At 41.2% G+C, this 23,319-nt stretch overlaps 1 protein-coding gene across 2 annotated transcripts in view; it reads right to left on the bottom strand.

Moving 5' to 3' along the window:
* gabrb1 (gamma-aminobutyric acid type A receptor subunit beta1) overlaps positions 1 to 23,319 on the bottom strand; it is a gene marked incomplete at both ends in the record, with an annotated part of 83,452 nt that overhangs the window by 13,789 nt on the left and 46,344 nt on the right. For both annotated transcript variants that reach the window (XM_079214926.1, XM_079214927.1), the window contains 2 exons: positions 105 to 248; positions 8,592 to 8,674. In XM_079214926.1, the coding sequence (XP_079071052.1) occupies positions 105 to 248; positions 8,592 to 8,674 (227 nt within the window). The remainder of the gene's footprint in view (positions 1 to 104; positions 249 to 8,591; positions 8,675 to 23,319) is intronic.

Genomic DNA, 23,319 nt, shown 5'->3' with positions numbered 1-23,319 from the left:
AGAAAACAGAAAAAAAAGAGAAGGAGACTGAGGAGAGGTTTAATGGGCTGGTACTCAGAGTAACTGATACACTGTCTCAGAGACTGAGACCACATGACTGTTACCTGTGGCAAACACAGCTTTACTGGAGAGGGTTTGGTAGTCTATAATGTCGAACTGGGGCAGTTCAATGTTCTCCACACCAGTAACTGAGCCTGCGTTTGGTCCTCCCTGCCAGTAGAATTCAATGTCGTCAGTGGTGTATCCATCTGAGAGAGACAGGGGAATACAACAAGATGAACCTCAACTGAAACAAGGACAAGCACATGGGATTCAGGCACAATGCAGTCTATATGAACAGAATGCCATCACAAGTTGACAGGTAAAGACACTCTCACACCAGCCGTCTGTAGTTTGGAATTCAGAAGCGTTTTCTCACTTTGGTACCTGGGCAGGTGAGAATGCTGTTATCACACCTGGTCACATATCTGGTCTACCTGACAGAGTTCATCTTGGAGAAATATAAATTAAGTCTGGTTGGTTTTCTCCTTAAAAACAAACTTCACTGAATATAATGTCATGCATATACTGTGATGTGAAACATACTGGTGAAAGATTCCGCTGGTGTTGCTAATGGCAGATATAAAGCTGCAAGTAACCAGATATAGAGCTGTAAGTAACCAGATATAAAGCTGTAAGTAATCAGATATAAAGCTGTAAATAACCAGATATAGCGCTGTAAGTAACCAGATATAGAGCTGTAAGTAACCAGATATAAAGCTGTAAGTAACCAGATATAAAGCTGTAAGTAACCAGATATAGAGCTGTAAGTTACCAGATATAAAGCTGTAAGTAATCAGATATAGAGCTGTATGTAACCAGATATAGAGCTGTAAGTAAGCAGATATAAAGCTGTAAGTAACCAGATATAGAGCTTTAAGTAACCAGGTATAACGCTGTAAGTAACCAGATATAAAGCTGTAAGTAACCAGGTATAGAGCTGTAAGTAACCAGATATAAAGCTGTAAGTAACCAGATATAGAGCTGTAAGTAACCAGATATAAAGCTGTAAGTAATCAGATATAGAGCTGTATGTAACCAGATATAGAGCTGTAAGCAACCAGATATAAAGCTGTAAGTAACCAGATATAGAGCTTTAAGTAACCAGGTATAAAGCTGTAAGTAATCAGATATAGAGCTGTATGTAACCAGATATAGAGCTGTAAGTAACCAGATATAAAGCTGTAAGTAACCAGATATAGAGCTGTAAGTAACCAGATATAAAGCTGTAAGTAATCAGATATAGAGCTGTATGTAACCAGATATAAAGCTGTAAGTAATCAGATATAGAGCTGTAAGTTACCAGATATAAAGCTGTAAGTAAACAGATATAGAGCTGTATGTAACCAGATATAGAGCTGTAAGTAAGCAGATATAAAGCTGTTAGTAACCAGATATAGAGCTTTAAGTAACCAGGTATAAAGCTGTAAGTAACCAGATATAAAGCTGTAAGTAACCAGGTATAAAGCTGTAAGTAACCAGATATAGAGCTGTAAGTAACCAGATATAGAGCTGTAAGTAACCAGATATAGAGCTTTAAGTAACCAGGTATGAAGCTGTAAGTAACCAGATATAGAGCTGTAAGTAACCAGATTTAGAGCTGTAAGTAACCAGATATAGAGCTGTAAGTAACCAGATATAAAGCTGTAAGTAACCAGATATAGAGCTGTAAGTAACCAGATATAGAGCTGTAAGTAACCAGATATAGAGCTGTAAGTAACCAGATATAAAGCTGTAAGTAATCAGATATAGAGCTGTATGTAACCAGATATAGAGCTGTAAGTAACCAGATATAAAGCTGTAAGTAACCAGATATAGAGCTGTAAGTAACCAGATATAGAGCTTTAAGTAACCAGGTATAAAGCTGTAAGTAACCAGATATAGAGCTTTAAGTAACCAGGTATAAAGCTGTAAGTAACCAGATATAGAGCTGTAAGTAACCAGATTTAGAGCTGTAAGTAACCAGATATAGAGCTGTAAGTAACCAGATATAAAGCTGTAAGTAACCAGATATAGAGCTGTATGTAACCAGGTATAAAGCTGTAAGTAACCAGATATAGAGCTGTAAGTAACCAGATATAGAGCTGTAAGTAACCAGATATAAAGCTGTAAGTATCCAGATATAGAGCTTTAAGTAACCAGATATAAAGCTGTAAGTAACCAGATATAAAGCTGTAAGTAACCAGATATAGAGCTGTAAGTAACCAGATATAGAGCTGTAAGTAACCAGATTTAGAGCTGTAAGTAACCAGATATAGAGCTGTAAGTAACCAGATATAGAGCTGTAAGTAACCAGATATAGAGCTGTAAGTAACCAGGTAAAATGAGTGGGAGGGAGCAAACATGGAAGAGGTTGGGTGCCAATTAATACAAAGTAATTGCTTCATAAAAGATATCTGTATAATAATGATCTAAACTCTTTCAGAATAAGTAGATCAAAACAAGCCCAAAGAGTATCTAATTGATACGAATTAATATATACTTATGAGGATATATGTACTGCCTGTGCGTATGTATCATGTACTATATATGTGTTTATACATGTATGTATTATTCATAATCAGAAATTCAATTGAAGCAGTGAAAACTGTTGTAAAAATGTTCACAAAATACTTGTAAATCAATGTTGAAATTCTGTACGGTGAATCAACATGATGTCCTCAACCACATACAACTTCCATTTCTTCCATTTAAATTGGTACTATTATCATTATTTGTATTAGCTCTTCATCATATTTTGTTAATGAGACACATTCAAAAATCTACACTATAAAAACTAAAATGTAAGGGTTCTGTATCATATAGGCTTTGCCCTCTAAGAGCTGCCACTATTTGATTCTTCACAGTTGTGAAGATTCATTTTGCGCCTCTGCGCTCTGCAAGGGCCTCAGGTACATCAGCACGTGCAACATATAACAGCTGTGCAACCATAGTTCTTCTCTAATTTTCAGCGTCAAGAAATCAAAAACTGAAGTGATGAAGATGAAGAGGTCTAGCAGCATCTGTTGGTGGACTGGCAGCCAGATTGGCTACTGGCTCCTGTCGAACCTTCATCCCCGCTGTGAAAGCTGTCTCGGCAGCTATACATCATTTACAAACTGATTCCAATATGCCATGACATATGGGATAGGGACAACATCTCAAAGGCAGTATGGCTATATCATTATTTTAGGGAAGTAGTGAGAAACAAATTATTCAAATTATTCATTCATTGACCCCAAAGCACTCTGGAATTCTTTTGAATGAAAAGTGCATTACAAATAAAATGCATCATCAGCTGTCGCTATTGGATTCATCCCCGCATGCATGCACAGTTGGGAAGACGTATTTTTGTTTGTCGGTGCACCGGCTGCTGGATCGTCTTCTTCCTCCCGTTGGACCTTCTTTTTAGCTGCAAAAGCGGCCTTGGTGCTATCCACGGCTGGCTAGCTAGCGGCAACTCTACATGCAGCTGGCCAGTTGTGTGCTCGCTTGCTCATGGAGGAGCTGTGGCTATGAGTGAAGGACTTTACAGGGCTTTCTATTGAAGGTGGTGGGACAATCAGGATACGTTGTACCCACACAGTAAGCAAGCCATGTATTTGTCCCCATGAGAGTCCTCCACAAAGAAAACATCCAGAGGTGGTTTTGAGGACTTGGCCTCAATCCAGTTTGGCAGAATGCTGACCATCCTTCCCTCACTGCATCTGTTATTCTGGAAAAATGTGTGTTCCATCATCAAGGTTCACCTTTGGAGAGCAACGTTACACATATCAGTATTCGCGGCCGCGTCCCCCTCTGGATGGAATGGGATATGCCAGGCTCAAGTTCTGAGGAAATTGGGCAATCCTCCAACCCACCACAAAGGCTATCTGGAGTCATTCATGGCACTAAAAATACTGCAACATCTGATAACAAACATGCCATTGTGAGGACAAGCAGGAAGGTGTGGACCAGTCCTGCTGCTGAAAATAGATAGCAGCCTGCTGGTGTGGTCACAGAGACACCTTGGACTACAGTACCTCGCTGCAGACGTATTGTTTCACAGAGGTCCATCCCTCAATAACCCTCCATTACGAGTGGATCACAGACTGTGACCCAGAGCTCTCTTCTAAGCATTTGTCCCTCAGTTCCTCTGATTCGTCACCTCATTAGCATACATTGAGGAAGAGAAGCCTAATTCTATCAACAACAGCTAAAGTATACTCACATGTAACTCTGCGAGGAAGCTTAAACAAAGGGAATTAGTTAGCAAAAAAATAAAAAATGATTCGACAGTCAGTCACCAATAGGTAAATTCTTAGTTGGGGACGATCCTACTTTTAAGTTTCATATCTTATTGTGACCTGTTGCCTTTTGGGAGTTCAGTGCAATAGAGAAGTGTTTGTATTGTTATAATCATCACAATGAAAATAATTTACCAAAGCTTCCATTTGGCAAAATGCTACCTCAGTCCCCAGCAGGGGGATTTAACACTTGCACTACTGTCTCTTCAAAATGAGTAAAAACAAACAGATGCGTATGCATATTTCCCCCAGAGGTATATCAGACGCACACATCCATGACTCCTGAGTGCTGTTACATCCCTTTGGCTGGGAACGAGACATCGTGGTGTCCTTCTTTAACGTGGACTTGGATACGTGGCAGAAAATCTTCCTTATGTGTAGAATTTTGTTTTAATATATATAATGTACATATTTCTAGACATTTCTTGACCAAACATCCATGGGTCCAGTGACTGCGGGCAGCATCTGAAAAGTGATTTCCCCGTAGTGCGTTTGCCCAGTGCTCGAAGTGAAGCGCTCATTGGCTGATGTCTAAATCGGACAGTATCAGCAATCTCTTGCCACTTATTCCTGTTTACTTATTATTCTTTCAGCATATTATACTGTGTCTGTCAGGCTGTGCATCTTCCATAGTAGGCCTATAATACTAGAATAATGTTCTTCCAGCTGAGACATTATATACAAGCACACCACTGAGATGTGTGTAGATTTTCTTAACGTGCTTTCCCTTGTTATTTGGAGTCTATAGTATTGGTCTAGAACACTTCATATGATGCCCATAGCCTGGAGTCAACACCATATACATAACCTATTCATTCAGGGTTTAGCAGCAGTGCCCCAGTCAGAGTGCTTGTGCATTATACACAGCAGGATAAAGATACACATCCTTTCATATGATTTTATTCCATTATTATTACTTTACATAACACCCCCATGGGGTTACAGACATTCATTTTATTCTTTTGGAAATGTTTGCCCTGTGAAATCCATAGACTGGTATAGTCTATAGGTGTACTACTATATAGACTATTGGTATACAATATCAACGTTGTCTCTGTGACGTCAGCCATAGATTTCTGAAGAGCCGTTTGATACCCGGTGTGGGTGAATACCATACTGTTGGCAGCTTGGCAATGACAACACAGCCTACATCTTGGCTCATGGCTCCAAAAATGATCAAAGAAGTGGATCGTCAGTAAGGCTGAGGCAGGGCCTGGTGATGCAATAGAGCAGACAGCTAGCAGCTAGCTGACCGGTACACAAACCACCTGTCAATCAAAGCGGGGAAGCCTTGCCCTCAATTATGCCTAACTTTAAGCCTTAATAAATGAATGAGTGAGTTCTATACAAATTTGCCCCCATACAGTTGTCATGAAGGGGGATTAGCTATAAAGACCCAAACTGTTTTTTTTACCAGGCTGTAAACAATGTTAATTGTCTGCTGTAAAGTTAGGCCATTCTACATGGGGTGCTATGGAGGTTGACTCGCTATTGGAGCTGTTGATCTGTAATCAATAGAGCAGATTTAGAAAACCTTTAAATCATGTCTCAATGAGTTAATGAAAACAGCACCCTGGTTCTCACCATTCCTCCTCCGCCTGGCGGCGTCTCGTACTCTGTGCTCTACACTTTGCTTTTATGCCCACGGTGCTTATGAAGTGCTGCATCGTTATGAATCGGCAAAATGAATCAACCAGATAACCAGATGAGTAGAGGGCAGAGGAGGGCACCGGCAGCTTGTGATAAGTGAAGTCATGATACGCCAAAGAGTAACATTTAGAAGAGCCGGTACGTACCGGTGAGTGCCAGCCCACTTTGAACACGTTTGTCACGTTTGAGCTCTGTTCGAACTAAGAAAAGTGAGGGGAATCTCGAATGTATTGGTGGTAGACTTGCTCGACAACATATAAAAGAGACAACCTTGACGTTACTAGATCCTGCATAAACCTGGTGCAGGTCCTGCGTAACTGTTTAATGCAGTTATACTTACTTATCTTACTCAAGTAAAAGTACAAAAGTATTAACATCAAAATATATAAAGTGCAAAAAGTAAGTAGTAATTATTCATTATTGAGAATGACCCATTTAAACATCATATAAATAGTATTATTTCATTATAATTATTGATGCTTTTATGTGTTCAGTCACTTACATGTTTTAGCTGGTCAAACTAAATAACTACTTTATACAGTGTAATGATGGGTAGCTTAACCTATAATAATATGTTACATATTTATTTAAAATATAAATAAACTGAGTAACTCGTAACTAAAGCTTTGAAATATGTAGTACTAGTAAAAGTATAAAGTAGCATACACAGTAGATACTGTCGAGTACAGTACACAGACTTCAAAATTGTACTTATTGCCTAAATGCACTTAGTTACATTCCATTACTGAAAATCTGGGTTTATTCTGTTGAAAATATGTAAGTTATAACAATTGATAAACTAAGGGGAGACAAAAAAAATAACGTTCCAGCAACTACTATAAGTCTGAGAAACATACAGTGAAAACAAAAAAATAAAATCCTTTGTTTACTGCAATTGGTTTATGTATTTTGTGAAAGAAGCATCATCTCATGGTGACACACTGCGATTGAATGAATGGGCATTGTTGGATAACCTGTAATTCATGTGCATTTCTTATCAACGCAGGAGCCCGGAGGGTCACTGTCGGCTTCGCAGGAGGAAGTTAACACCATTTTTGGGCATAGGAAGAGGAACCCATATCTAACAGCCGAGTCAGCAAAAGGGCTGTGCATAGAAAAAGGCGAAGTAAGAGCAGCGGGAGAGGCCCACCTGAGAAAGCAGAACTACCCTAGGAGGGGGGCAGAGGACAGACAGATCCTGCTGCAGGTCCTGGTGAAGCGGGCAGAAAGTTAAATGTGTGGTAGATATGTAGAGGGTCCAGTCCAATCTCAGCTGCCAAATCAAGATAAGCAGATGATGCAGATGGTTTTGGGAGATTCTGCTTGGTCAAAGGTCAATTTTGTTACATATGTATTTATTCAATATGACATAGTAATGCTCAGGTTTTGGGATACAAATTGTTTATTAAATATCTTTGATCCACCTTGCATAAGAGTATAACATATTTAAATAATGCTCTTACCATATAATCAATGCTTTGCAAAATGTATTATGAATCAAGAAGAATTGTAATCAAATGTGTCAAAAAGGAGAAGTTGAGAAAGGAGGGAGAAGAAGTGTGGGCATGGAGAAAGCAGCATCTTAAGGGGTGAATATGTTAGAAGTCTGACGAGAGACAAGAAGCAGGAGGTCAGCAGAGGCCTTCTGGACGTGTTGGCTGAAGGTCCTAGCAATACTTAGGTGTAGTTGAGTTAATTATGTTCTCTGCACTTTCAGCAGAGCCTCTGTTCTCCTAAGTTCTCAGTTTTCCATCAAAGGACTTTTAAAGTTGCTTTTTGTAACTGTGATATCATTTTCTATCTTTTATTCAAAGACATATTGATTGATATCAAAGTTTAAATCAAGTCAGCGCGTCCGTCGCTCTTTCTTTCATCTTCAATTCTCGCTGCTCCATCCACCTGAGACCAGAGGCGGAGCTTCAGACGACCCCACAGCCACCAGGTGAGTTGAGGTGATTCCATCATGGCTACACACACACAGATTAATATACAGGATACCTTTCCATAACAGATACATATTTGGTGTAACTATTATAGAGAGGTCACTGTGCCTGGATGACCTCTGGCTCCTACGCCAGGCACCGCCGTGTGCTTGCAGGCTAGGAGAGGGATCCATAAGTACTAGATCCCCTCGCAAGAGTTTGTCATGAATGTATTATTTTGTGTAGTTTGATAACAGCTGATAGCATAAGATAAATAAGGTAGTCCCTCTCTGTTCTCGTTGTGCTTGGTGACTTATTTTCCTCTTCTGTTTTAAGGCTGGGTAAAAGGAGCATAACTCCATAATTAAAAGCAGGTTGTATTATCTCTGCTCGAGGCCAGAGGTGGGTGACCCGTGCGCTGAGCCCAGTGCGGTTGGCTTGACCCTTCACTGTGGTCCCGTGTCCCGCGGGACACCTGTCACCTGTCGGCCGGTCGAGCACCTCTCTCTACCCCTTTCAAATGAAACCCTAAAATGAACAGTTTTCTTGCAGGACTAACACTTACACTGCAGATATAACATGCACCAGCTGACTGTTCAACAGCATGTTTATCAGGTCAGGAATTGTCTGGGAATTATCCGACTGGGAGCCGGGAGAGGAACATCTATACAACCAGTCACGCACACACAAAACACAAAACAAGCTCGTCACTTACAGCTCTCGATCTCCAAGGTGCAGTTCTGCTCATCTAGTGGGTATCTGCGCAGGTCCATCATGCAGGCAGCTGTCGTGGTGATCCTACAAGAAAAAAAGGTTTTCAGTCATACTGATATCTGAAGAAAAATCCGTCATGAGCAATAACTCACTGTGTAAGAACACTACATTGCTTCCACAACTAGAAATCTTCATTTAATACATGCACACACATGCACATCCAGCATTCAAGTTTCATGAGAAAAAAAACTTGAATTCCCTCATGCCGGGGGAAAACACTTCATGAAAGAACTGCAGCCTGTTGACAACATGCCAGTTCAGAGTGGTCCAAATGCTTGGCCGGTATTTTAGTTTCTTTTGACTTGTCTAGTTCTGTGTTTTCTGTCTATAAAACGATGTGTTTTTTATGCTGCTGCCTGTCTTGGCCAGGTCTCCCTCGAAAAAGAGATTTTTAATCTCAATGGGACTTCCTGGTTAAATAAAGGTTTAATAATAAAAAGAGGCAGTGGCGGGCCGTGCATTTCCTACCTAGGCCTGCGGTCTGGTATCGTACACATAAATACGCTGTTCGGCATGTAGTGTGTTTGTGAAAAACAGTTACATTATAAAATATAGGATCCCTCTCTCAGGATGGACAGAAATGCAATAGATGCCATGTATACAGAATGATGCACATAATTACAACAATCCATATTACATAAATGATACTTATGAGAATAGAAAGAAGTAATAGAACTATCTCAAGGATCTTAGAGAGGAAGGGAAGGTTAGATATCGGTCTATATTTAGCCAACACCTCTGGATCAAGAGCTTCTTGAGGAGAAGTTTAATTACAGCTACTTTGAAAGACTAGGACTGGTTAGTAAAGACACATTGATTATATCTAGCAAAGAGGTGCCAACTAAAGCAGTCAGATGGGGTCTAAGAGACTGGGAGAAGGTTTCGACATAGAAATTGTTGAAGTCAATTGGTAAAGGTCACTGGGAGAAAAGCCTACATATAAGGTGTTACTGTTGTTCCTAAGTAACCTTAGAAACAGTTACATATGAGGGTGGATCAGTAGTGTTGAGGGTCTGCAGCAGGGGTTGGCAACCCGCTACTGCGCAGCTGCATGCAGCAAGGAAAAAGAAAATTAAAATGTTATTACATTTTTGCATAGTAGACAATCTTTCAGAGGGAACACCTCTTATCTTGGAGTTGTAGATGATATCTGTCTCACTGAAAACAAAGAAATGTTTTTATATTTGTTTAACTAATGTGTGTCACATCCTATCACGTCGGTGTCAAGCGTCTTCCCCTGCAGGTGGATCAGTGTTTCCCCTACCGCTGTAATTTTCTCAATAGCTCCAGTCGTCATTTAAGGTTCTCTTTCCTATAGAACAGGTCTACACCTTGTTCTGTTATGAAACAAACTAAACGGCCGTATTTTATTTATATTATCCACACGACAGCTTGTCATTTCTGTCTCATGGTCGCTTTTACACTTCTCGGATCTCTGTATCGCACAAACCGGAGTTCCACCCCGATGCACACAGACAGGTGAGCGCTGAGCACAAACACCAGCGGACAGAGAGCGTCGAAAGATATGTCGCGTGAAAAGTAGACCGATATATCTACGTTTTAAACGCTCCCAGGGTGAAGATGCAACAGCAGCTCTCTGAACCCAGAGCGGCTCTCTGAACCCGGAGCGGCTCTCTGAACCCGGAGCGGCTCTCTAAACCCGGAGCGGCTCTCTGAACACAGAGCGGCTCTCTGAACACAGAGCAGCTCTCTGAACCCAGAGCAGCTCTCTGAACCCAGAGCAGCTCTCTGAACCCGGAGCAGCTCTCTGAACCCGGAGCAGCTCTCTAAACCCGGAGCAGCTCTCTGAACCCAGAGCAGCTCTCTGAACCCAGAGCAGCTCTCTGAACCCAGAGCAGCTCTCTGAACCCGGAGCAGCTCTCTGAACCCGGAGCAGCTCTCTGAACCCGGAGCAGCTCTCCTGCTCCAGGTGAAACGAGCCAAAGTGCTCGTGTCTTCTACCAACAATGAGCTGCTGGCTTCACATATTACAAAAGTACAAAGTACACGGATATAAAACTAAGTGATTAATAAATACATGGACAAATGCCTGTACTTTCGGGTAAATGGTTACGTTACGGCATTAACAGGTTAGCTTGCGCATGCGCGACTTGCCAATTTTTGCCGTTTTGCCAGAAGTTTCCGTGACGTCGTCCTTTGTGCTGCTGCGTCTCTCAAAACAGAAAACAGATCTCAGCTCAAGGTTGAGCATGAATTGTTTCAAATCTACAACCCCGTTTATAACATATGTGTCGAGGAAAGCAGGTCACTGCTCCACTAATACTGATACAACCTGATGCTCACACATCTGCACTCATTCTGTTTTGTTTGGCAACAAAATAAATAGCTCATTGTTTTCCATAATGAGCTATTTACTAGTAACTAAATACTAGTTATGTTTTACACAGATAGAACTTTATTTTCATTGTTCTAAGTGATTGCAATTTAAAAAAAAAAATTGTCTGATGGAGCAATCTGATTCACTTGAAAGTGATTGCAATTTTCTTTATTCTGTTATTTATAAAAGCACAGATGGAGTCACAAAATGAAGTTATTTACAGAAAAAGTTTGAGAACCACAGCTTTAAGTGTTTGTGTCGTCGCCCCCCCCCCCCCTGAAGCTGTAAACCTAGGGGAAACACTGTGGATCATCATGAATCACAGAGCCCCGCCCTCAGAAAACTATCAATGGATAAATAAATAAAAAGAAAAGTTAGTTTAATTCTGCGTGGACGTTTGCTTTCACTGCCAACGATGCTGGCTGAACTGTATGCTTGGTATGTGGCGAGAAATTAGCAAACAAAAGATTTGATGTTGAAAGACTCACTGACCAGTATCAAACTGCTGATGAGCGAAGAAGAGCGATTTCTCAACTGCTGCAGCAAACTGTGTAATGTAGATAGACTTTCACGAAGTGGATCAAGTCTCCAGAGTCAAGTCCTGCTGCTGGTTCTGTGGCAGCTCGTGAGACACTGAGGCGTCCGCTAGTAAAAACATGTCCGTCCCCGGGGCTCAAGTCTAAAACACGTAGTGAGGACGCTCAGTGTAAACGAAGCAAGAGATATGAGTTTTTAAATGGAAACGTAGTAGTGTGGCCTTTTTATTTCAGAGTTATTTTATTTGAATAATAAGTTATTGCATTTAAACCATCCTTAGCATTCTAGGAGCAGGGGGCTGCTGTGCAGCGCCCGGGGGGCAACTGGAGGTTCAGTGTCTCGCTGAAGGACACTTCCACATGCAAGCTGTGTGGAGGACGGGTATCGAACCTGCTACCTTGTGGTTACAGGACGACCGCTCTACCCCATGAGCCACAAATAAGGGGAGGGGGCAAGACCTGCATAGTTGTGTGTTTACTTGACCTCAATGTAGGCCGACACCTTTTTTTCTCTTCATAAGAGTTTGATATTGTTATAACAGTTAAAATAGTAATATAATGTCAAGAATGTATTATTTATTCTTGTTCTATAATTTTATAAATACAACAAATTTGTCATATATATATAATATGACTATGTATAAAACTATATATGCTGTGATATCAAATAGCTTTTGCGACTGCAGACACATTTTATTTGGTGGAAAATAGGTCAAAATGGCTCTCTGGATATGAAAGGTTGCCGACCCTATAGGACCGTCTATAGGAACCCATTCCAGTTGATCCAGAATGCTGCAGTGTACTGACGAGGACGCGGAAGAGAGAACACATTACTCCTGTATTAGCTGCTCTCCACTGGCTTCCTTTAAATCCTTTAAATCCTTCTCCTTACGTACAAAGCCTTAACTGGTTTGTGGACAGATTGTAAAGCCCTCCGAGGCAAATTTGTATTTGTGATTTTGGGCTATACAAAATAAACTGAATTCATATATGTTTTAATACTCTCTCCAAACAAGATTCTTCCAAGATGGTGGAATAGTGGAACGCCATATCCTTTTACGGTTTTGTGATGTTTGTTTTAATTTATGGATTGGCGGTTATACCATGGAGCAAGCTTCCTTTGCTTTATTATTATTAGTTGCTGAAGATCCAATGATGGGATGAAGACTAGAGGTGAAGGGGACAGAGGAGGGTTGCATCGGTTCTCACTGCAAGACAACTGACAGCGGAGGAGAGCAATTAAAACATTTTGACAGCAACTACAGCGGCTTGCAAAAGTATTCATACCCCGTGAACGTTTCCACATTTTGTCACATTACACGCCACAAACATAAATATATTTTATTGGAATTTTATGTGAAAGACCAACACAAAGTGTCACACAATTGTGAAGTACAAAGAAAATTATACATGATTTTAATTTTTTTTCACAAATAAAAAACAGAAAAGTGCAGTGTGCAAAATGATTCAGCCCCTTTTCTCTGAGTGCAACCAATTGCCTTCAGAAGTTGCCTGATGACTGCTGAATGATTGAATGTTGACCGAATGACGAAATAGAGTCCACCTGAAATTGACTATTTCGAGGGCCAGTCCAGGAGAAATAACCTGGTTATTGACGGGATGATAGAAAGGGAAAACGAAGGATGGGCTGAGGTGGAGAATAAGGGGCGGCGATTACTGTCGGAGAACCTACTACAGCAAGGGAGCAACCGCGAGTTGGAGCTCATCGAACGGGAAGGCCGGGTGCAGACGGCAACAGACCGCGGCCGGTTGTTGTCAAGTTCCTTCGATACAAGGACAAAGTAGCAGCTCTTCAGAATGCCAGACTCCTGAAAGGGACTAACATCTGTATCAACGAGGACTTTACGGAGGCTGTCCGGCAAAAGAGGAGGGATCTCATGCCAGCCATGAGGGCAGCGCGTGAGAGAGGGGACATCGCCTATCTCCGGCATGACAGACTGATCACACATCTTCCCACCAGACAACGACGCAGTGAGAATACCACCAATCTTGTGAGTTAGTTGGGTCAGTAAGCCCTACTCTTGCAATGCAACTTTCTACTGCTTAGTGTCTTTATGGGCTCAATAACTCTTAATATCCCAGGCAAAGGCCTGCTGATTGTAGCTTAAGAAATAAGATCCATGAATTAAGTTGTATGATGCAACCAAACAACATCCACATACTTGCAGTATCTGAGACACATTTAGATCCCTCATTTGAAAATGCAGAACTAGCGGTTGACGGATATACACTGTTCAGGAATGACCGGAACAGATATGGGGGAGGCGTGGCTTTTTATGTCCAGAATAACATTCCAGTAAAAGTACGAAGTGATTTAATGATGTGTGACATTGAGGCACTGTGGTTACAAGTTCATCTGCCACAAACTAAACCGATACTTGTGGGTTGCTGCTATAGGCCACCTAGTGCGGACATGGCATACTTAGATTCTATCTGCGAAATGTTGGATGATTCTAGTGATGATAACCGTGAAGTGCTTTTTGTGGGTGATTTAAATATTGATTGGTTATCTAACTGTCCGTTAAAGAAGAAGCTTCTTGCAGTAGCCAGTGCTTGTAACCTAATGCAAACTATTACATTACCAACAAAAACTAGTACAAATAAGAATGGGCTAAAATCATCTAAATGCATTGATCACTTCTTCACTAATACCCCTGAGCACTGCTCTAAAGCAGTGTCAGTAGTTGTTGGTTTCAGCGATCACAACTTACTTTTAGCACTTAGAGCACTTAGAAGGAAAACTAAACTCCTGAAAGCAGCCTGTAGGATTACACACAAAAGGTTATACAAACACTTCCAAGAGGAATCTTTTATGGAGGATGTAAAGAATGCAAACTGGTCAATGGTGTGTCAAGAGGAGGACCCTGTTTTGGCCCTAAGCATATTCATGAAATTATGTATGAATATTGCTGATAAACATGCACCATTCAAAAAAAAACTGTAAAGGCAAAATGTGCCCCATGGGTCAGTAGTGATTTAAAAATACGTATGGTGCAACAGAATGAGGCAAAAATAGTGGCTGAAACATCTGGCTTACTGTCTGGTAGGAAAACGTACTGCAAATTAAGAAATCATGTAACTGAACTGAACAGAGGGAAAATGAGAGAGTATTACCAGAGTAAAATTGACAACTCAAAGAATGATGGAAAAAAACTCTGGAGAATTATGAATGATATTATGGGCAGGTCCTCACATCAAGCAATGCCTAACATAATAAATAATGGTACTTTCCTCACAAGACCAGTAGAGATTGCCAATTACTTCAATAACTACTTCATGAGTAAAGTTGATAATCTCAGAAAGAACTTGTCACCCACTGATGGCTCCTCCTCATGCACACTAATCGAGAATTATATGATGAAGGATACAAACTGCCATTTTGATTTTGTGCAGGTTACTTCCCTGACATTGAGAGAATGTTGTTGTCTCTGCCTGCTGATAAAATGGCTGGTACAGATCATCTCGATGGTCAGCTGTTGCGATTTGCCTGTTTACATATCTATTCCAATATGTCACATCTTCAACAAGTGCTTAATGTACGGCGTATGCCCAAAGGTCTGGAAAGTGGCGAAGGTGATTCCTATACCAAAGGACAAGCAATCAGCCTTCACATGTGTAAATAGTTGTCCAATTAGTATACTCCTCATTTTGAGCAAATTGTTAAAGAAAATAGTTTTCAAACAAATACAGGATTATTTTATTGTGAATAACCTCATTGCTAGCTCCCAGCATGCATACAGACCGAATCACTCAACAGCAACTGCCCTTGCCCAGCTAACTGATGACTGGCTGATACAGATGGACAATAAGAAAATGGGCGGCACAGTCTTGCTTGACTTTAGTGCTGCATTTGATGTTGTAGACCATAAAATTATGATTTCCAAACTTGAAAGCTATGGATTCAGCACTACTGCACTCTCTTGGATGGTCAGTTATCTTTCTGAGAGATCGCAAAGAGTCTTTTATAATGTCAGTTTATCAGACTGTAGACACGTTAGCTGTGGAGTTCCACAAGGAAGTTGCTTAGGCCCTTTACTCTTTTCCATTTTTACAAATGATGTCCCTTTATCAATTAAGAATTCCAACATGGTAATGTATGCGGATGACACAACACTGTACAGCCAGGCTTCAACCAAACTAGAACTCGCAACCATTCTGAATCAGGATCTGGAGAGAGTGTCTGATTGGGTGAAACTGAACAAATTAGCCCTGAACATTTCCAAAACTAAATGTATTGTGTTTGGCTCAAGGAATACACTTAATGGTGACACACAGCTTCACCTGTCAGGTTCAGCAATAGAACAGGTGAAGAAGGCCAAACTACTGGTGTAGTGTTGGACCAACAGTTGTCGTGGTCTGAGCACATTGATGGCATTGTCACTAGAATGGGAAGGAGCATAGCTATGACCAGAAAGTGCCTTACTTATTTAACACTCTCTATTGTTTGTCAGGTGTTACACTCCCTGGTCTTTTGTCACCTGCTATACTGTCCATCCATATGGTCAGTAGCTGCTAAGAAGGACATAAATAAACTACAACTGGTTCAAAACCGAGCTGCCAGATTAGCACTCCAGTGTTGAATAAGAACTAATACAGCATATATGCATCTCGCCTGTCATGATTCTCAGTGGAAACTCAACTTCACTATAGCCTCCTCACGTTTTTCAGAAAGGTCATATTTAATCAGAAACCTGAATATTTCTTCAATCAGTTACAATATACATTTAATAGACACAACCATCTCACAAGGAACGCTAGCTCAGGTCACTCAATACCTCCAACCCCAAGAACAAACCTCCTCAAACAAACAGTTATTTTTCGTGCAATTACTGCTTGGAATTCGCTCCTCATATAACTCACACTGGTAATAATCTGTCATTCAAAAAACAATTAAAGGCGCACCTCAGGACATCAATCACTTAACGTTTTCCTTTGCTTTTTAGTCATCTGATTTTCTTGTATATGTTATGGTTGAATTGCACTAGGTATCTGACTGTACTATTTTTTTTTTATTCTGTTTGTATTATTTTTAACTGTTTGTTTCACGTTATGTTTTGCACGTTTTTGTATGTATTTTGTCCTTTAGCGCCGCTAAGGTGTCAGCTAAAGGGGATCCAGTAAATAAACTAAACTAAAACCTGTGTGTAATCTAATCTCAGTACAAATACAGCTGTTCTGTGACGGCCTCAGAGGTTTGTTAAGAGAATACTGGGGAGCAAACAGGACCATGAAGTCCAAGGAACACACCAGACAGGTCAGAGATAAAGTTGTGGAGAAGTTTAAAGCAGGGTTAGGCTACAAAAAGATTTCCCAAGCTTTGAACATGTCACGGAGCACCGTTCAATCCATTATCCGGAAATGGAAAGAGTACGGCACAACTGCAAACCTACCAAGACACGGCCGTCCACCTAAACTCACAGCCGAACAAGGAGAGCACTGACAGAGATGCAGCCAAGAGGCCCATGTGACTCTGGACCAACTGCAGAGATCCACAGCTCAGGTGGGGGATCTGTCCACAGGACAACTATTGGGCTCCACTCCACAAATCTGGCCTTTATGGAAGAGTGGCAAGAAGAAAGCCATTGTTAAAAGAAAACCATAAGAAGTCCCGTTTGCAGTTTGCCAGAAACCATGTGGGGGACACAGCAAACATGTGGAAGAAGCTGCTCTGGTCAGATGAGACCAAAATTGAACTTTTTGGCCTAAATGCAAAACGTTATGTGTGGCGGAAACCTAACACTGCACATCACCCTGAACACACCATCCCACTGTCAGACATGGTGGTGGTAGCATGATGCTCTGGGGTGCTTCTCTTCAGCAGGGACAGGGGAGTTGGTCAGAGTTGATGGGACGATGGATGGAGCCAAACACAGGGCAATCTGGGAAGAAAACCTGTTGGAGTCTGCAAAAGACTTGAGACTGGGGCGGAGGTTCACCTTCCAGCAGGACAACGACCCTAAACATAAAGCCAGGGCTACAATGGAATGGTTTAAAACAAACATATTCATGCGTTAGAACGGCCCAGTCAAAGTCCAGACCTAAATCCCATCCAGAATCTGTGGCAAGATCTGAAAACCGCCGTTCACAAACGCTCTGCATCTAATCTGACTGACCTTGAGCTGTTTTGCAAAGAAGAATGGGCAAAAATCTCAGTCTGTAGATGTGCAAAGCTGGTAGAGACAAACCCCAAAAGACTTGCAGCTGGAATTGCAGCAAAAGGCGGTTCCACAAAGTATTGACTCAGGGGGGCTGAATAATTTTGCACACTGCTTTTTTCAGTTTTTTATTTGTGAAAAAAATTTAAAAACATGTATAATTTTCTTTGTACTTCACAATTGTGTGACACTTTGTGTTGGTCTTAAAATAATGGTCATAAAATCCCAATAAAATATATTTATGTTTGTGGCGTGTAATGTGACAAAATGTGGAAACGTTCAAGGGGCATGAATACTTTTGCAAGCCACTGTATGTGGCAGAATCTGGTGGTTAATATAGAAGTGAATGCCCACAATCAGAGTAGAGATTTGTAAATGAACGAGTGTAAAGAGTCTTCGTGATTAAACTTCCGCTGAGCTTCATATAATAATTTATAGGTTGGAGACCCCGGGGAAGACCCAGGACACGCTGGAGGGATTACATCTCCCAGCTGGCTTTGGAATGCCTTGGGGTCCCAGAATGAGCTGGAAAGTGTTGAGGGTGAGAGGGAGGCCTGGGTCAGGCTGGACCCGCCGCCACCGAGACCCGACCCCGGACTGAGCGGCTGAAAATGCATGGATAATAAAAAAATTATAATTTAATAATAATTGAACTAGTATTTATTTATATTTTCAAGATCAATCAAAAGCTAAATGTTCTTAAATGGAAACCATCCTATTTACAAAGATGTAATGCAGGTGTGTCAAAGTAATTTTTATTAAGGGGCCACATTCTGCCCATTTTGAGCCAAGTGGGCCGGACCAGTAAAATCACAGCATAATGACAATATTTCTCTATGTTTAAATCATTGATGAAGGTTTTTGGATGATAAATCCTATTTTAAGGCCTTTCTATAATAAACTAGAAACATAAAGACCAAACATTCAGACAGCAGCCCACTGTTTATCTGCCTGGGCTCTCCTCTGCAGATTCCCTCGCTTTATGACGCGTTTGTGACGCCACTTTCATGACGCCAATTTCATGACGTCATCCATTTTTAACGACTTGCCACACAATGCCTTCGCAGTGAAAAATACAGCAAAAACGTTATCCTCCATTTGCAGCTTGTACTTTCTCCCTGAATTTTTTCACAACGCCTGTTTTTCTCCCGATCATTGATGGTGCACAAAAAAAGCCTTATTTTTTATTTTTTTTATTTTAACAGTTATCCGGCGGGCCGAGCTGGACCCCCTGGCAGGCCGTATGTTTGACACCCCTGATGTAATGTAATAATTAAGGATGCCCCCGATACCCTGCATTAGGCTATATGGCCTATTTTTATGTGTATTGAATAGTGGTGGGCCGTCACGGCCTTCTAAGCCTTCTCTGGTGGCCTAAACAGAATCACAAAGTTATAGCAATTTTATAATTTATTTTTTTTTAATTTTTAATTTAATTTTATAATTAAAAGTTAAAGCTATTTTATAATTTAATTGTTTTTCACAAATACACTACATGTATTATAATTATTTTTCCTTATTATCATATTTTCTCGTTGCACAGCTGTCTTCATCTGTTCCTCTGCTCCTTCAGGCCTCAGTTTGGGAGCTGGTTAACAGCACCTTATCCAATCACATTTCACCTCTCTTTATCTAGAAGAGTAGTAACAATACATGAAAAAGCTTCTAGAGGGTCTGGACGTGTGATTGGTCACAGGGCCCGCGTGACTTCTGTCAACACAACAGAAGGCTACCTTGATGCCAGGATTAAGAAGAGTTCATGCTGAAACATAAGGGAAGTTATGTTTAGTGTTTTACGTGTTTTAACACTTAATGGCTGAAGGAGGAGAACTGGACTTGGTGGGGGATTTACTTTATGCCTTTCTCATGGAGTGTTGGGCATGTTTTGGCATTGACGATTCTCACTGAAGCACACAGATGAACTGAACAACCACATCATTGATCTGTGTTAACGAGAGGCGGATGGACTTTGTCAGGTGAGTGACCGCTTTTTCTGCTTTTTGTGTTTGTTTTTTCCCCCCGCTTGGCTCCCACCTCCATAGAGCTAACTTAGCTTGCGCCGCTAGCTCGCGACCTAAGTTAGATCGCGGCGTGGAGGTGTTGGGAGAGCGCTCGCTGCTAGACCTGTTTTCCATCGCCCCCTCGGGTGAGCGTGGGGCAGCGTCGGTGGGTGCCGGCGGAGAGCAGAGCGGGGTGGCCGGCTGAGAGGCGGGGAGAACAGCTGGAAGGTGTGCTGCATCAGAGCCGCAGTTTAGTTGGATTGTTTTATCATGTTTTGTTAGAACGCTAAGCTATTATATTGAGTACTTGGACAGTTCTCTACAAAGCAGTGTTCTGATGTAAGTTTCTGGGGCTTTTATTGTGAAGGGAAAAACGGAAGGAGAGGAAATGTTCTAGTGAAGTGTGGAACGAGAATAAAAGTGGTTGCCGTCTTGTGCAAACTATGCAGCATTGTGTTGTTGTTTTATTAATAAAGTGAAGTATAGGCGCAAGACAAACCCTCGGATGCATAACTAAATGTTCTTGTTGATGTGAACTACATGCATTGTCCGTTAATGAGGCAGCATCCCGTCATGCGCATATTTATGTAAACAATATCAGACGGCTCTGAAGGCCTGGTCCAAGATGCACGGCCCGCCACTGGTATTGAATAGAGTATGAACTGTGGAACTGCAATGGCAAATCAAAAGCACACGGAGGGTGCAGAGGAAATGCACTCTCTCTGAGCCGCTATAAATAGGTGGACTCAAACATGTACCGTACCTATGTGTGTGTAAAGAATGCTGATATGAAGTAAGAAAAATAACCATTAGTCAATGTGCAAGCTGCCAATTTAATGGTGATTTAAGCTACTCTTTTGGTGCCTGTCAGTGCCTCACCAGTGACGTCACGATGCTGAGAACAAATGTAAGGGAGGACACCGCAGCAGTTTATCACAACATGTGGCCAACAAGCAGAACATCAGTGTGCAGAAATGTACTCTTTTCTTTTTTTTTCACAATATATAAAAAAGCAAACCGATAAACAGTATGGATTAGCGTATTGATAAAATCCTAACAATATTAATCCCTAGTAATACTGGACTTCAAATGTGAATTAAAATGTTTTCTGCATGCGTAAGATTAATGTTCATGTTGTATGTACCCACTGGTCTACCGGGAGAGCAGCTTGCACAGGTCTGTTTAGGGTCACAGAGAGCATGCATGTATTTCAAACAAAGGAAAGGAAGACGAAGGTGGGTAAATGTACACGTTTGATTGACTGTTGAGCCAGGAGGAGCACAGAGGGTTAATGTTCATGAACTTGGGCTGGCAACTGTAGCTTAAACACTGCAGAAAGACAATTGTGGTGTTGCACAGATGGTGTTAAACCTCAAAGCCGACGCATGCAAAATTGAACTTTTTCTAGATATTTGCTCGGCATCTCAATGCAATATTTGTTTATGTTTCAAGATTACAGGTAGGCATTAACAAAAAAGCAATTATTGCTCATAGCCTGTGTGGCTGTGTCGTTGATCAGTGATGCTACTGCTTTATGTAAGTGTAATTACAGCAGCACACACAAAGGTAATGTACAACACATCCAACTCAGATGTATGAAACCACTTTGACACTCGATCAGTAGGATTTTCTAGAATGACTGGATGACGATTTTTCACGCTAAACATGGTTCAGTGAAAGGTTTACTTTGTACTTGACATACAGAGGTGGTTGGACATTAACTTGACATGTACTGTATCTGTATCATGTGCATCTCTAATAAGCAGTCCGTCCTGTTGTTGAATGTGGCAGTGGTTTGGATTTCTGCTCATCAGGGCTGTGCACAGCTCATTTTGTACCTTTACATATTTTTATCTTAAATTATATTTCATATCACTTATTGGAAACTATGTCGTAAAGTAAGTGCGCAAGCAAAGCTTTACTGGTGAGAGAAAAGGGATTACAAGTGCGACTTCGGAAGCCAACACATACTGGTTATGCTCTTCCCTGATCATCTTTCTTCACTCCTTGACAGTCCTGCTACATCTCTGCTATTACAGTTTCAAGACATAAAAAGCCCTTCAAGACATGAATATTCATTATTTTATTACCTGGAAACGCTGAATGCATTAGGAAGCACTAGATGAATTATAAAGCAGTTGCCGAGAGTGTGGACGGCCAGAAACACTGAACACATTAGCAAGCACTAGTTGAATTATAAAGCAGGTGCAGAGTGTGGACGGCCAGTAAAAATAGTGTGTCAGGTCAGGAAGGACTGATGCTGCAGTTCAGTGGTCCCATAATGGCAATCTTTCAGTCAGCACTGAACACTGTGTTACTTGTTTTAATCTACCAAAAATGCAGTCAGTCCCAAAGTCACATGCGCGCATGCATATCCTTAAATTCTGCCGAGGAGACCAAAAAGTATCCACATGCTACTAAAAGTGGGAACAGCTGACTGATGCTTTTTTTGGGGGGGGGGGGGGGGGGAATTATTGAATGCAAATACTGTATGGTCAATTTATCAAATAATGCATTGATAACGATAGCCTTAGTTCCGAGTTTATCTCATTATGAATGACAGAAACCCACTCACTGTGTTAACCATACCCGTGATCTTGTTCTGGCATTAACATAGAAAATGTAATAGTCGTTCCACAGAACACTTTTTTATTGGACCATTATCTAATAACTTTTAAATGTTACTATCAGATTATACACCATTAGAGAGATGTTTCTACTCTAGATGTCTATATGACAGAGCTGTAGCTACATTTAAAGAAGTGATTCCACCTGCACTTAACTCAATGCTATTCTCTATACTATACTAAATGATGATAAAAGAAAGGATGTTTGCTCCATGGTATAACCCTTAGACCCGTAAATTAAAACAAACATCACGAAACCTTGAAAGCATATGGCGTTCCACTAGTTCAACATTTTGGTAGAATGGATTTGTTATGCAATGACAGGGGCTACCATGCAAGGTGCCACCTGCCCGTCAGGACTCTGAGGCCCAATCCCAAAGTCCACCCTAAACCCTCAAACCCTGAACCATCAGGGACCTACTGACGTCAGCTGCTCAGTGTCATGAGTGAGTTTTCTCTTTCATTTTGTAGTCCTTGTCTTGTGTGTCACTTCCTGCCCCTGTGATTGTCCTTGATTGTTCCCTCCTGTGTCAACTCACCCACACCTTCTCCTTGTGCTTAAGCCCTGTGTGTCTTCTGCTCCCTTGTCTGATCGTACTGTGTAAACTGTGTGTGTGTCCCTGTGTGGTGCTGCTCCTGCTTTTTGTTCCGTTCCGCCGGAACCCTGTCTATGTTTTTCAGAATCCTGTTTTTGAGAATCCCGCCTGTTCTGGAAAGAATAAAGTTACTTTTCTTTCACCACGCTTCTGCATGGTTCCTCTCTCCGGAGCCTCGGCGTGACACACAGTGGGAGTGTGAGAGGCTGTGAGGGCTTGAACTGGAGTAAATATGAATGGGACAGCACTTTGCTGCAACATATCACGTGACTAAAAAAAAATATTCAATACAATTGTGTATTTATTTTATACTTTTTATTCACTGATTTGAACGTCTTCCTCACGAGATGAGACGTCATTTTAAATGATCTATTTACTCGTTTTGTCAAAACGAAC

This window comes from Taurulus bubalis, assembly GCF_910589615.1.
Source record: "Taurulus bubalis genome assembly, chromosome: 1".
In the NCBI taxonomy this organism is placed as follows: Eukaryota; Metazoa; Chordata; class Actinopteri; order Perciformes; family Cottidae; genus Taurulus; species Taurulus bubalis.
The sequence above is the reverse complement of the archived record's forward strand: the minus strand, read 5'-3'. Positions and strand labels throughout refer to the sequence as shown.